General features: G+C 39.9%; 1 protein-coding gene across 4 annotated transcripts in view; it reads right to left on the reverse strand.

Moving 5' to 3' along the window:
• Window positions 1–838: 838 nt before the first annotated feature.
• Window positions 839–16,208, reverse strand: part of erg (ETS transcription factor ERG) — a 36,414-nt gene continuing 21,044 nt past the window's right edge. For 2 of the 4 annotated variants that reach the window (XM_051121051.1, XM_051121052.1), the window contains 8 exons: window positions 11,446–11,660; window positions 8,625–8,755; window positions 6,472–6,675; window positions 5,706–5,786; window positions 5,384–5,512; window positions 5,247–5,303; window positions 4,186–4,233; window positions 839–2,614 (listed from right to left, as the gene is read on the reverse strand). In XM_051121051.1, coding sequence (XP_050977008.1) covers window positions 2,088–2,614; window positions 4,186–4,233; window positions 5,247–5,303; window positions 5,384–5,512; window positions 5,706–5,786; window positions 6,472–6,675; window positions 8,625–8,755; window positions 11,446–11,660 — 1,392 coding nt within the window. In that variant the 3' untranslated portion in view covers window positions 839–2,087. The remainder of the gene's footprint in view (window positions 2,615–4,185; window positions 4,234–5,246; window positions 5,304–5,383; window positions 5,513–5,705; window positions 5,787–6,471; window positions 6,676–8,624; window positions 8,756–11,445; window positions 11,661–16,208) is intronic. The other 2 variants (XM_051121053.1, XM_051121054.1) reach the window with 1 other exon arrangement.

Raw genomic sequence — 16,208 nt, forward strand, 5'->3', positions numbered from 1 at the left:
ATAAATCATGCAGAATGAGTTTTTTTGAGAAAGTAAAAGTGTGCACAGTCTCCTGTGAGGGCTAGATTTAGGTGTAGGGTAGGTGTAGGGTGATAGGAAATACAGTTTGTACAGTATAAAAACCATTACGCCTATGGAATGTCCCCATAAAACATGTAAACCCAACATATGTGTGTGTGTGTGTGTGTGTGTGTGTGTGTGTGTGTGTGTGTGTGTGTGTGTGCGTGTGTTGTGGCAACAGTCTCTGTTGTGTTTATGAAGGTTCATCAGACAATGAGGGTGTTTCTTTACTCAAAACAATAAGAACATCATTGTTGAAAATAGTTTATTAAAATGCTTCAGTAGAAAACCATATAATTTATCCAAATATATGTTTTCTTCCCTTTGTCAACAATCTCAGAGCATCAGGGCATTTGTCTGACTAAACTGATCTGGGTTCAGTCGATTTGAGCCCGTGTGCCGCGCCAGTCCAGCGTCATACGAACACACGCGCGCGTTCACCGCAAACCACCGTCACGGAGAATCACGCGCGCGTTTCGTCGTCGCTCCGTTTCTCTACGTCTGTGATTAAATGTCTGTTTGGCTGGCTGAGATCAACTCGTAGTGTTTAAATGCATAAGTTATATATCTATTATATAAAAAGAATTATAACACTGAATTGTATACTTCAATCTAACAAACGCACAGCGTTTGCGACTCGGAACATCGTCGTAATAATTAATAATAATACACATACTGGTATCTTTGGTAAATCTGTTTTTCTGTAAGGCACTGGTTCATATAAATGCACCTCGTCTTTAACGGTTTGAGGTCATTGAAAACATCTCAAAGCTTCCAGTTTTCTACAAAGACGCGTCGTTTTTAAGGCAAATCTCAATCTCTGATGCCATACGAACGACATAATACTGATAAATATGGCAAGAGGCCTGTTCACACCAAGAACGATAACTATATTAGCGTCCGCACCAACGCGTGATAACAACCTGTTTATTATAAGTGTGCGCCGCAGTTTTGTCGTCTGTCGCTTTAAACGCTCGAGGTCTTTTATGATGGTGGATTCTGATTGGCTGTTGACGTTTTAATCTTTCAGCTGGAAATAAAAAAATGATTCTAAAAATATTGTTTATTTGTGTCGCTACTGTTATAGATTTGTGTATGCACTCGTTATTCTTTTAAATGTATAGTTTTTTAAACTATATCATTACTGTAGAGCTGCATGATGAATTGTATTTTAATTATGATCACCTTTTCTGCTTCTTTCAATTTGTTAAGCCTAATTGTGTAAGTTAGGTATACTGTAAACGCTTCATTTTTATTGGACGTTGCCATTATCTTGCACTGGTAACAAGCCTCCACTATTGTTTGAGGTTGGCGGTTGCCAGGTGTCGAGTGTTTAAATCCCCCAATCTAACTTTCCTCTGACATCAATACACTTTCTGCCCAGTGGTTTGCAGGGTTGCCAGGTATGTGAAACAAAACTAGGCCATTTGTGTTTTTTTACACAGGTTCCGTCCAAAAAGTGTTCAAACCTGGGGAAACGGTGTAAAAGTAGCCCAAATCCACAGTAAAACTGCAGACTTGGCAACCCTGTTTATTTAATTATTCCCACACTCTCTTTTCTTTCACATTGTGGTTTGGATTGAATCTGCGAGTAAACCATGCAAGTTAATTTGTGCTTAGGTGAAAGTTCAATAACTCTGATGAAACGAAAAGAATTGAATTATATTTTTTGAGCAAAATAATCTGTTTAACCGTTATCATCCTTCCTGTAAACTGGCATAATTCTTCATCATCTCACATACCTCATCCTGTCTCGCCTGTCTTCCTCTTCCTCTCACCTCACGTTTCTTTCTCTCAGACCTTCTGAACTCTCTCTGATATGTTTGTACAATAAGGCACACGTGAACATATAGACGAATAAGTACTTGATCATGCAGCGTCTCATTAACGGCCCGTTTACACGTTATACAGCTTTCACATTCCCGGATCTGCGAGCGGATCGCAGACGCTCTCCTGTATAATACGCTGAGTGTTTCTCCGGCGGCGGATGGTTCGCTTTCTCCAGTTTGGTGTCTTGAGATGTCCTTCTAGTAGTAGGAGCCCAGATGCGAGGGCATGTGCGCGGCGGGGTGTCTCGGTCCGCTGTAGATTCCCGCCGCCGCCGCCGGAGCGTTCCAGTACGGAGCGGGGCCGCCGAAGAACCCGGACGAGGTGACGTTCATGGCCTGAGGATGCGGCGACACGAAGTTCATCTTCTGCGGGTGCGGGTGGTACGAGCTCATGTAGGACAGGTCGGCCGGGTACTTGTAGATGGAGGAGTCGGGCGGGTGCGGCTGCAGGGCCTGCGCGATGCCGTGGAAGTCGAACTTGTAGGCGTAGCGTTTGCCGTGCACTTTGGTCATGATGTTCTTGTCGTAGTAGTAGCGCAGGGCTCGGCTCAGCTTGTCGTAGTTCATGTTGGGTTTGCTCTTCCTCTCGCCCCAGCGCCGCGCCACCTCGTCCGGGTCCGTCATCTTGAACTCGCCGTTGGTTCCTTCCCACGTGATGCAGGACGAGTTGGAGCTGTCGGACAGGAGCTCCAGGAGGAACTGCCACAGCTGGATCTGACCAGAACCTGAAACACACACGTCAGCTTTATCATCACCAGGACTGTGTTAACCGGGAAGATTAATTATGGAAAAAACAATGCATTAAAACACATTTAACGCAGTTCCAAAGCCGCGTTGTTCGTCTCTGCAGGAACACACAGCGGTGTTTCCTTACCAAATGAATCTGCATACTGAACAAATTCGGTGAGTCAGTGATTCCCTGATCCATTCATACAAACAGTGTCTTACTTTGATCCTGAATATGATCCTTCGTTCATTTCGAAAGAATCGATTGAATAAATGACTCACCAACTTGCTGCCACCTACTGTTAGGCTTAATTTTAGTTTCACATTTAAAAGTATCATTCTATTGTTTTTATATTTCATATTTATGTATTCCAGTTTTTATATTTAAAATCTCATAACATTATTTATTCAATTTGTAGGTGCAGAGCAAACACATGTACAAGTGCTAGAATAAAAAAAGTGTAAAGAACTCTTCATGTTTAATTGGCTTTTAAAAAATAAATAAAATATTTTAAAAATAAAGCCACTTTTTTTGGCTAGTAGAAGTTAACCAGTAACTAAACAATTTAGTAGCCAAATTGGCTGATGAGTGCAAAAGGTTCATTTTAAACCCTGATCATATTTTAGCAATATCACGCCGACAAGAGTGTTGTTTTTCACCAATATCTGCACAACTGCAAATGTGATTTATACAACAAACAAGAAGTTAATATTGTATTCAGTCTGTTTTTGCCCAATTTTGAAAATCTAAGCCATACCAAAACGGTTGTGCTTCTTTAAGCAACACTCGGTGGTGATTCATTACTCAATGATTCCATGGTTTTGAACAAGTCAATGATTCACTGAGTCATTCATAACAAGTCACTTGCTTCATTTCTGAATGAATCAGCTGTTTAAACAAAAGTGAGTCAATGATTCAGTGCATCATTCATAAACACAGTCAGTTTGTTTCTGAGTGAATCAGCTGTTTGAATGAATCAGATGAATGAATGATTCAACGACTTACTCATTAAGATGACTGTTTTAGGTTAATATAATATTTCATTTTTTTTTTTAAATAATTTATTTTTACTCATGTTTTTCTGTCAAGTCAAATCACCTTTATTTCTATAGTGCTTTTAACAATACAGATAACATCAAAAGCAACTTTACAGTATTAAATAGGTGTTTAAAAATTCAAAACGCCAACAGTAAATACTCAATTTTCAGTTAAAGTCAGTTCATCATTAATTCAGTGCTTTTCTCGTGAATAATGGTCTTTTGGGGGTAATTTCTCAGCCCAAATTAATTAACTGGCACATCATGTAATTAACTAGGTTAAAAATAGATTTAATTGCTTGACAGTCCTATTTTATCTCACAGCTGTTTATATAAAGTTAGATATGTAAGTATATCCAACTTCGTCATACAGTAAACTCACATTAAGTAATATATACTATATAGTAAATCTCACCTGCTTGATTGTTTACATTGTTTACATGCATTAAGATATCACAAACGTTAACATCATAATGTTTCGTAAAGATGCTTTAAAACAAAAAAAACATTATTTGACAGCTTTGACTCTCACCTGGATTCGCCAGCCTGCTGCTTGTGGGCCCTAAAATTTGATATGGATCTACAGAGACAATGACAAACAAACATCAGACACCATCACAGTAATGCACTTCAGTGAATTCATGCTTTATTTGACTAAAATCTAGACGTAACATGATCCCTCACTCACTCTAAATCCACCTGACCTCAGATCAGAACTCATAATTTCATATCGTATTCTTACGATCCTGCATAATTCACTATTTACCGACAGAGCCGTTATCTTGCATTGGAAACAAGCCTCCACAAGTGTCTATGGCTGCAGCTGCCAGATGTGAAGTGTTTAAATCCCACCAAAAATCAAGGCTTTCCACTGAACTCCATACATTTTCTGCCCAGTGGTTTACAGGGTCGCTAAGTACGCAATACAAAACCAGCCTAATTGCTCATTCTGTCCAAATAGTGCAGCAAAGGTGCAAAAGTAGCCCAATTCTGCAGTAAAACTGCAGACTTGGCAACCTTGGTGGTTTATTTAATTTAAGCACAATCTGGCAACCATGTGTACATGCTCGATCTTCTTTCACACTGTTGTTTAAGCCGTTTGCTTTGACTAAATCTGGAAGCAAGCCATGCAAGTTGATTTGTGCTTATGTGAAAGTGCATTCATTCTGATTAAATGGAAAAAAAATGTTGTTATTCTGGTATCCAAAGCAAAATCAACAAAATAATGTATTCTTACAATCCTGCATAATTCACTATTTACCCCCAGTATTTATTCTGATAAACATGCATGATTAAGAAAAAAAAGGGGGATGTGTATGTTATCAAAAAGAGTTATTAAGCTCAATGAGCTGATTAAAAAATGAAATGTGATTACTGAACATGACTGTAAACAGTTGGGAAGAAATCTGATGTGTATCAGTAAATTTCTCATTTCCATTTCGTTTGACTTGATGTACTAAAATAACTAAAACAGGATGATTAAAACAAAACAAAACAAACGACCAAAACTAAAATTAAAATGGAAACAGAATATAAAAATAAAACTCGTCGTAAAGTGGATGTTCGTGAGTGCAGTTCCCATGATGCTCTCACCTAACTGAGCTCTCTGCTCTTCAGTTTTGGTCATGATGGCAGCAGAACTCTGAGAAACTAATAACAAACACACATTCAGAACGTGAAATTAAACATGAAGCACGAGCAGAGTAACGCGCGCAGCACATCCGACCGACCTTTAGCCGCAGACACGGGCTGAGTCCATCCAGAGCGCCGGCCGTCGTAACTCACGTCTGCTCTGCTGGGTCCTCTGGTGGCGTCTGGAGGATAGACGGGGGCGTTTGGGAAGATGAAACTGGCTCCTCCTGAGACACACAGGTGAGCAGGAGACACGGATCAGCGCGAAAGACATCTGCGTCCGACCATTCATCTCATTCAGCATCAGCAGCACATGCAGAAGAGCGGGGAACTGCAGCGCCGCATGCACCGCTGTGTGTGTGTAAGCGGTGTGGGCGGGGCCGCGGGCGGGGCAAATGGGCGGGGCCAGGGGCTGCTTACCTGTATTGCGAGCATGCATTAACCGCGGGGAGTTTTGCAAGGCTTTGTCAACATCATCTGAAGTCAAGTGAGGAAGTGGAGCTGAGAAACAAAACATTCATGACACAAAGATAAAACAACTCAACAAACATCCTGTGACATGATGCTGACAGAGAGACTGATGAAGACAGACAGGCAGATTCATGCTGTGTGTGTGTGTGTTTGAGTGTATGTGAGTGTGTGTGTGTGACAGCAGACATGCAAATAAAAACAGTGTTTGAGCTGCAGACATTATTGTGTCTCTCATCTCATGCATATCAAACAACTCAAAAGCCAAACTGATCGTCTTCATGTTTCACCCCAAAATCAACAACAACAAAAAATTATATTTTAAACTTAAACCATGAAGATGTTTTACACTGTGACACATTTAATCAATCTTAAAAAATATAAAAATATTATTAAAATGATACAATATGTCTCAAAAGGAAACTAAAATATAATGATTTTATGTAATAAAAAATAGCTTTTTTATTTGATTTTAGGGGGAAACATGACCTGGACAGGTTTAGCAGTTAATTATTTTTTCAGTGAAAGAATTATTAACGCATGTTATCGCGTGTTAAATGTCCAGTGAGTCGTGTGAACGTGAGGTCAGAGGTCAGAGGTCAGAGCAATGAATGTGAATGTGAGGTCAGAGGTCACTGATCATGATGAAGTGATGAAGCAGACACACACTCATGCGTGACAGGAGAAGCGTGTCTGATCTCACACGCGTGTCACTCACTCTCTCTGAGGTAGTGCAGGTGAGACAGCAGGATGTCGGCCGTGTAGCTGCTGGTCAGACGCTGGACGTCGTCTTTGCTCATCTTGCAGAGCTCCTTCCCGTCGATGCTGTGGAACAGAGACACGTCCACCTCGGGCAGCCCGTACTCCTTCACGGCCCACTCCAGCCACTGACGCACGTGATCCGCCGACCACAGGCTCGGATCTGCAGACGACACTCACGTTACACTCAGCCGTTATCAGGGGTTCAAGCGTGTATCGCTGAAACCCTACTGTAATTGTTAGAATGGTTACGAATCTCTACATAAAACTGATCGTGCAGACCAAACCGCAAGTCTTTTTCACATTTTTTCACCTGACTGGAACCAAACCAGTGCAGAAAGATTCTCTGGAAAGTGAATATAAATAATTATCAAAAAAAAAAAAGTAGACCCCTTTCGACTCACTGTGGAAAAGAGATGCCACAACTTTTGAAGGGGGCGGAGCCACTTTTAGTAAAATGCCTATAACTCCTGAACGGAATGAGAAATCTCCGCCAAACTCAGAGCACTTATGTAAGAGTGCCACAAGTGCCTACAAGGTCATTTGCGTATCTCAAAAGACATGGCTGCCATTGGCCGACGAATTTTGAGCACCTGTTAGACAAGGTTAATGCCCCAAAGGTCTGAGAGAAATCAGAAGTAAATCGGCCACTGGGGGGTGATCCTGCATTTTCCAAGGATGTAAATGACTGTACGCATGATAACCCTATCATATGATAGAACTCCTCATTCCGGACAACTTTGCCTCTAGAACCACTGCTGGAAATCAAACCGTTTGTTAAATGATTGAGAAGATGTGAAAAACCTACTTTTGTGAACTAGTCCTAGGTTTCTTGCTCAGTCTGGAAAAAAACACTGCAGTACAATTCTCTGGACTCTCTAGGCCAATAAATATCACAAAAATGTTTAGATTTACCCTTTGGGAAGCTGTAATGGGGTCATTTAGAAAAGGGGCCTGTCCAAATTTACCCAAAAGCCTAAAGCAAAACTCACGAAACTTCACAAAACCTGCTGAGCGCATGCGACAGGTGATTCTAAACAAGCATGCAAAGTTTTAGGGGGATCGGACCACAGCTGACACTATAACAGTCAAAAACGTTATAAAAACATCTCATTTCTATGGTAAATTACCTGGATTTGCAAAAAAATGCTTTATAATCATTGATTTGGTGGTAACAGGCCTGCTAAATAATGTCTTTTTTCATGTGTGCTTCAATGCCTTAAAGCACTTGAACCCCAGTAATCAATGCTTGCAGCTATATTTTATTTAAGATTTGAATTTTTTTAACATAATATATAAAAAATACGACAATAATTTCATCTTAAAACATTTTATTTCAGGTTAGATTTTACCTGATTACTGGTTGAATTCTGTTTTTATTTTTTTTATACATTTTTGTGTCTATTTTGGGTTGCCTTTTTGTGTCAGTAAATTCCTCTTCCTGTCATTCTAAAGGGAAAGACACTCAAAAAGATCATTCTGTCATCTTTCGCTCACTGTAATGTTGTTCCAAACCTGTGTGAGTTTCTTTCTTCTCCCGAACACAAAAGATGATGTTTTGAAGAATGTTTTTAACCAAACAGTTGACGGCACCCATTGCCTCACATAGTATTTTTCCCCTACTATTGAAGTTAACAGCTACCGCCAATATATTCTTTTGTGTTCAACAGAAGAAAGAAACTCACACACGTTTGGAACAACACAAGGAAGAGTAAAGTCAAGTTTTTGGTTTAACTGTCCCTTTAAATCTAATTCTATTTCATTATTCTAACTCAGACTGAACTTTTCTCCTAAATCCACTAGTTGACACAAATCCTCGACTAATAGTCTAGTAGCAGTTGTGAATTTGATCATTATAATCACACGCATGTCTCGTCTGCGGCGCTGCTGGACATTCTTGCGTTGTGTGTCTATTGTCCCGTCGCATGAGCGGGAAAAACAGGATGTTGTTAGCGAGTATCGGCGCCGCTCACGACTGCAGCGCAGCAGGAAGTTCCAGAGAATCTCTGACTCAAACCACGAAACACAGCGCAGCTGTCTGTCGTCATCAGTGACGTGACATAAACCCAACTCAATCACACAAACGCAAGTCTGTAGACAAGCGTGCGTCACCTGCAGGTACGATCACTCTGCGCTCGCTGGTGGTCATGTTGGGCGGCGCCGCGTGTTTGTCCTCCATATAGCTGCTGTACATCACCGGAGACACCTTACCCTTCACCACAGGACACACATCTGGAGAGGCTCTGAACACACACACAATACAAAAAGGAAATATCAGTGCTTGCAAGAAGAACAATCTGAATTCAGAATGCTAATATTTTGATTTTGAAAGATTTCAAAAGCTTCAAAAAAACGCTCTGCAAAGTCTGTTAGATTTTTTTCTGAAAGTACTTAACACTTTCATTCATCAGGAATGCATTACATTGTTTAAAAGTGACAGTAAGGACATTTACAATGTTACAAAAGATTCCTATTTTAAATAAATGCTCATCGTTCATCTGTGAAACCTGAAAAGTAAAATGCATCAGTTTCCACAAAAATGTTGTGCAGCACAACTGTTTTCAACATTAACCAAATTTCCATCCAGTTTTTTGCAATGCTTTGTTATTGACAAAGAGAATGTGTGTAATAAAGCTTTGTGAAATTTGCTGTCTCCGGCCTGTTTCCATCCAACTGGCTTTTTAATCGATGCAATGGTGTGCGTGATGATGTCATCCCTAAAAAAAAACGAACTGTTGCATAAGTATTGGTGTATCGCAAAAAAAGTTGCCCTTGAGCTGTTTCCATTTATAATTTCACCTATTGCGCAATGTTCTTCATCCATTTGAAACAAAACTTTATTATACAGGCTATTAATTAATTGTATAGGCCTACATAAAATTATTTCTATTAACAAGTGTCTTTTTGGTACTTAGGCCCATAGACTATTTAGATGCTTGAGCATCAAGCAATATTCATAAACAGGTGCAGCTGTATTTTTGTTATTTTTCTGATTAACTTTAATTAGACTGTATTGGAAATAGCAATGTTCATTTGGGTTATTTTATTTCTCTTAACCAACAACCGGCAGTTGTTAAGCCATTATTAACAGTTAACCGACAAGATTATGTTAAATTACAATGAAATTACGTGGCTGTGACCCATTAAAATATCTAATTTTGTTTTCCGTACATGCAAAAAGCAGCAGAAACAACAGAACGTGAGGATTCACATGATCACATCACACACCTGCAGCACTTCTGCCAACAGAGAAAAACATAATAAAACTAAATGTAAAAGAAATAAATGGGCTTATATGCAAAATATATTTTTGTCTTAATAATTAATACATTAACAAAACCAAAGAAAAGAAAAACCGTGCAACAAGTAGCAGCCTAAAGGCAGAATGTCGTTTAATTTTTGCGATGTGCTCTTGAGAAAGCGGCATCCTGTTTGTTTCCTTTATTTTACAAAAGCACAGTGCTTTGTTTTTATTGTATACATCAAATTAAGATATGTATATCTGAAAGGTAACTTGTCTTTTTCTTCCCATATATAAAATAATTTTAGATACGATCTAATAATATGAATATGATTTAATGTGCTTTTGAACTACAGAGAAACGGTGCTTTAACGTGAGCAACAGCGCGAACACGGACGCTGCCTATAGGCTAATTCTGTCACGTGACACCACAATTATTTGTGGTAAAACCCCTTTCTTGACAAAAAGTGTTTCCAAACTATTTAAACTATCAACATAGAATTGATGTGCTAAAGTTAAATGGGAAAAGATTGTGTCGACACTTATATTATCCATAAATGGCATTTTCATCAACTAAATTTTGAAGCGCTAAATATTTTTTTGGCAAAAAACCCTTGGATGGAAACCTGGCTACTGCTAATAATCATAAATATTTGTTGAGCAGCAAATCAGCATATTAGAATAATTTTTTGAAGGATCATGTGATGCTGAAGACTGGAGTAATGATGCTGAAAATTCAGATTTGATCACAGAAATAAATTGCATTTTAACAGATATTCACATAGAAAGCAGTGGTTTTAAAACATAAAAATATTTCACATTTTTACTGTATTTTTGCTCAAATAAATGCACGCATCTTACTGACCCCAAACTGGGTCGCTGTTACACTGTTCTGCACGAATTAACCAAAACGGAGCAGAAAGCGAACGCTCGAGGAGCATCAGCAGATGACGGTAACACTGAGTCTGTCCAGAGCGTTTCTTCACTCATCACTCATGATCCTCACACGAGGACACAGATGTGAGGGATTGTGCTGGAATGTGCCATCAAACTCCACATCAACAGCCCAGAGGCTTCAGACGCGTTCGCTCATGTGTCGACCAACTGTTGGGCTCGTGCAGATGGAAAATTTAAGCGACGGAGCTGCCGAACTCACACGCATCCATAAAACACGGCCAGCGCTGCTGATGCAGGAGCAACAACACCAGATCTGCTGCTGTCGACTCCTGACGGAGCTTCAACCACCGGAGAGGCTGAAAGATCGGCCTGACGCTCTGATTCTGTTTTACATTCACTTAATCAGCTGCGAGTCACTTCAACAGGGTTCTAATCGCTGACTAAAGCGACAACCGTAAAAATATTTTCATTACTTCATTAAAATAAACAGTGACAAAACTAAAATCAAAATTTAGCTGAAGCTTTAAATCTTATTTGCAGAGAAAACTCAAGGTGGTTTCCATCTGGTGAGGAACACATTATAATGATCAATGACTCTTTCATTGGGTTTAACAGTCTGGGCAGAAGATCACTGGATCATCATCTTTCCACCAAATCAATCTGATTGTGGAGAGGCGCCACGCGGCCACATGTCGTGACGGGTTCAGAGGACGATCACTGCGGACGTGATCCAGAGCCGCGCCTCCGTCTGTCTAAACGCTCTCCTGAATGTGCCGGCGCGGAGGTGCGTCTCACCTGGATCCGTTCACCTGCGCTCCCGCGCCGCACTCCAGCTTGACGGTGACGCGTCCGGTGGGCGGAGCCAGCCAGTCCTGCTGATGCACTCTGGGGCTGAGTTTGCTCTGACCGTACTCGCCGGCGGCGGAGGCCGTCATGTCCGTCTTGGAATGAGACGCTCCGTACGAACACTCGAATAAAGACTGATCCTCACTCACCACCGACAGCGCCTCCTACAGGACACACAGAGAGAGACAGAGAGTTTGTCTGAGTTTCTAAACTCTAATTGTAAAGTGTCTGTTGAATCATTGTTTAAAAGTAGAAAAATGTAGGGCGGGGCTTAATTATATCTGACAGTGGCTGATTGGATGTTGAGATGTGAGGGTGTGGCTCTGAATGTGAGCTTGTAGTTTATTCTAGGAAAGGGGCGGGGTTTAAGATAAGTACTAAATGATTGGACAGCACCAGCATACATAACTAGACAGAAGATTGACACTTCACTGCATAAAACAAGTTCAAAAAAGAGTATAACATTAACACTAAGATAACTTTTAGTAAACAGATTTCATTAAATGCCAACTATAAAAAACAAAACAAAACAGAAAATCACAATTCTTTGCATTTGTTCACTATAAAGATAGCGGGAGATCAAGACTTGAAGTTTGATAACTACTGTCCTACATCAGCACCAAACTAACCATCACTAACCCAAACTAACGTAAAAATAATGATCATGACACTGAAAGACGCGCAGCGTCAGACTAAACATTTGAGTTGACCCTCACAAAGACAGACACGCACACACAACATTAAACTAAACTTATGTTTCTTTAAATGAGACATATTTGCCACATTATTAAAGGGGTCATCAGATGCAAAACTCACTTTTACATGTTGTTTGATCATGTAAACACAAGTGTGTGTTATAAGTGTGTGTACACAAACACTCTATAACAGGGGTGGTGAACGTCGGTCCTGGAGAGCCGCAGCCCCCCGGAGTTTTGCTACAACCCTAATCAAACACACCTGAGCAAGCTAATCAAGGTGTGAAGGGTTACTAGAAAGCTACAGGCAGGTGAGCTGTCACACAGACCAAGGCCGCTCCCACGATAGTTGATTGACACGGCCGTCTTAGCTTAGACCCGCCCTGATGAGCCGAGTGACCTGAGAGAACAGCCCGACCGCCATTAGTGATGCATTCTTACCTACAGCAGAAGCGAGTCTAAGGGTTTGGTTTTTTTATGCATTTTTGCAAATCGCCTCTCTTACTAACGTGCTAGTTACCAAGTTTTGTGGCTAAATGCGGCTAAAGTAAACAGAACGTCTCATCACCCCACAGAGGAGAGGGCCGGGGTGAGCAGAGCTCATTAGCATTTAAAGGCAAATGCACTAAAACAGCTCGCTTTGAAAAGGACTGATTTTGACAAGGTAAATGTAAATAATATGTTGTTTTAGACTACCACTGAGAAATTTTAACCAAAGCATGATACAGACTTCTCATTAAGACCCTAAAGAATCATATCAACTGTGGAAAATGGGCATCCCATGACCCCTTTAACCCTGTAAAGCCTGACAAATAATCACCGGAAAAGTGAGGTCCTATCAAATTTGATGCATCAGGCTTTTATGGCTCATATTTGACCCTGGACCACAAAACCAGTCATAAGGGTCTTTTTTTTTTATCTGAAAGCTGAATAAATAAGATTTCCACTGAAGTATGGTTTGTTAGGATAGGGCAATATTTGGCCAAAACACAACTATTTGAAAATCTGAGGGTGCAAAAAAATCTAAATATGGAGAAAATCACCTTTAAAGTTGTCCAAATGAAGTTCTTAGCAATCCATATTACTAATCAAAAATTATGTTTTTATATATTTACTGTAGGAAATGTACAAAATATCTTCATGGAACATGATCTTTACTTAAAATCCTAATGACTTTTGACATCGATAATTTTCACCCATACACTGTATTGTTGGCTACTGCTACAAATATACCCGTAATACTTAAGACTGGTTTTGTGCTCCAGGGTCACATATAGTCTGATACAGTGAGAATATGGAGGAAAAAACACTCCATATTGAGAGATGAACAAATAAACATTCCTTAAAAGATGTGAGATGTTTTGGAGGCTTGTGAAGGAACAGTGACAGTTAAGTTTCTGGAAACGAACACTCATCAAAAAATCCTGATGATCAAATTTGAGACTAAAAAATGATTCATGGAGAGTCAAGTAAAGCCAAACTGCTTCAGTCCAGTAAGTGTTCATCTGGAAATATTTTTATACAGTTGACGTTTACTTGATCAGTCAAGATTTGACAGAAAAAGACACGTGAAGCACCAGCTACAATTACACTAAAAGAGCTTTTACTGGATCGAAAACTATCACTAGACGACAGAAGACATGGAGTAGATTGATCATGTTGATCATTTTGAGGCCTGTGAAATTCATGATCAGACATGATGCAGTAGCTGTACAGGGTTAAACACTGAAGCTGAATTCAAACACAGAAACAGGGAGACTATCATGAGACTCGGAGGACAGAGAAACACGCGGCCGCTCCTCAGCGCAGCTCTGGGATCAGCAGGAGGAAAAGGAAATGATGTCGGAAACCAGATGAATCTGCAGGCCGCTGATAACGGAGCTGTGAAGCCCATTAGCGAGCGAACGGGTCAAAGCAACCTTCACCTGAGAGAGAAACACACTCCGACACCTCCTCACCCTTCATCTCCACCAACAGACTGAGAACATCATCTTCATCAGCACATTCTCATTAATAACACACTTAGAGCTCATGCTCCTGCCTTCCATCACACACATGCCCCGCCCACCACAGGCTCTCAGCCAATCGGAGAGAAGCACCGCAGCGATTGACAGCCTGCAACACCACTGCCAAAGAAAACCAGTGGCAAACATCAAAACAGCAGGAAAGTGAACTAAAAAGATGTTCTGAAGAATAAAAGCAGTCTTCCACACGTTTACATGACACTCAATGAGCGTTTGGATCATTCATGCTGCGCCACGCACACACGCAGCCACAGACAGGAAGTGCTCTGCCACCATTTCCTGCATTCCTGACAGCACGGGATAACAGGGGCTGGGAATGGAAAAGAGGAAAAAGCCCATCCGTCGGCATTCGTGAGGACCTCTAATGGACGCCGCGGAGTGAGGAAGACGCCCATCGTTAACGCCGCGGGAGCGACACGACATTAACCTCAGAACAACGCAAATACAACGCTGCTCAAACGCTCTTTCCATTCCTACACTCCACCCCATCTAAACATGAAGTGTGCGACTGTTCGTGATGTTCAAAGAGTTTGAACCCTCAACCGACGATGAGAGTTTGGGCCGGGGTTATCATAGTTAACTAAAACTAAAACCATTAAAAACACCTCTGTCACTTGAAATAAAATACATGTTAAATTAAACAAACAATAAAACTAGTTTACCTTGATTAATAAAAGTACCTAAATCTAATAATAGAAATTAATTTAAAAAATGTATAAAGACATTTTTAAAAAGCAATACTAATAAAATTACTAAAACTAAGATCAGTGTGAAAGCAGAAAAAAATTACATTTAATTTAAATCTAAATCTAAACAAAAACTGTAACAGTATCTTACCCTAAAATAACACTGGTTAACTAAAACTAAAACCATAAAAAACATCTCTGTCTCTTGAAATAAAACAAATGTTAATTTAAATAACTTCAACAATAAAACTACTTTAACTTGATGTATAAAAGTAACTCAAACTGAAATAAAAAAAATAAAGACATTTAATAATAAAATAAAACAATAAAATTACTACAACTTTAACTAAAATGAACATGAAAGCATATGAAAATCTATATGAATTTTTATGAATTTATATGAAAATATAAAAATGTAATTTAAATCAAACTATAAACAAAAACTGTAACTGTATCTCAGTGATGCTATACAACACTAGTTGGGGGCGGGGCTATCTGCTTGACTGACAGATGGCAGGAGTGTCCAGGAAACCTGTTTGAACTCAGTCATTAATTGTGAAATGACAAACTAAATAAATGTTCTAATAAATCAGAATAATTTTATAAACAGGAACCGAAAGGTCATTGAGATGATTTACAGTGTTCAACAGAAGCGTTTGTCTGTTGTTTTGACTCGCGGATAAAATCAGACACGACCTGCAGAACAGAAATCTGAAGAAAGCATAAAGAAAAACTGAGACAAAAGCAGAGATCAGCGTCTGATGCGTTTCACATTCACATCTGTGCGAATCATCTCCTCATCGTCTCTCCACGGACTCCGTGTTCAAACATCTACAGTCGAACACGCGTGTGTTTACAAGCGCCGCCGATCACGTGAACACGCCAATCTGACCCACTGGATCTTAAAGAGACAGTCCATCATATAACGATCCATCCGTCATCATTGACTCTCCTCGTGACGTTTCAAACCTGTTTGATGGTTTGAAGAACATTTGAGCTCACTGACTTGAGTTCAAAAACTCTAAATATCTTCTTTTTTGCAGTAAATACTGACAGAACGATCATTTTTGGATCAAATATTCTTTACAGATCCTTACAGACATCTTCACCTCTGTGTATTATAGAGTTTAGAGACAAAAGAAACCAAACTTCACTTCTACTGAGAATTTTACGATTACTATAAAGTTTGTAGTGAAGTTTAAAAAACTATTCCTGAGAAAAACTATTCCAGGAAAATAAATGACATTTAGGCAAACGCAGAGATAATCAGTCCACCTTTTTATTCTCAAATCTGACTATGAGACGCA

The sequence above is a fragment of the Labeo rohita genome, chromosome 10, assembly GCF_022985175.1.
Source record: "Labeo rohita strain BAU-BD-2019 chromosome 10, IGBB_LRoh.1.0, whole genome shotgun sequence".
Lineage (NCBI taxonomy): Eukaryota > Metazoa > Chordata > Actinopteri > Cypriniformes > Cyprinidae > Labeo > Labeo rohita.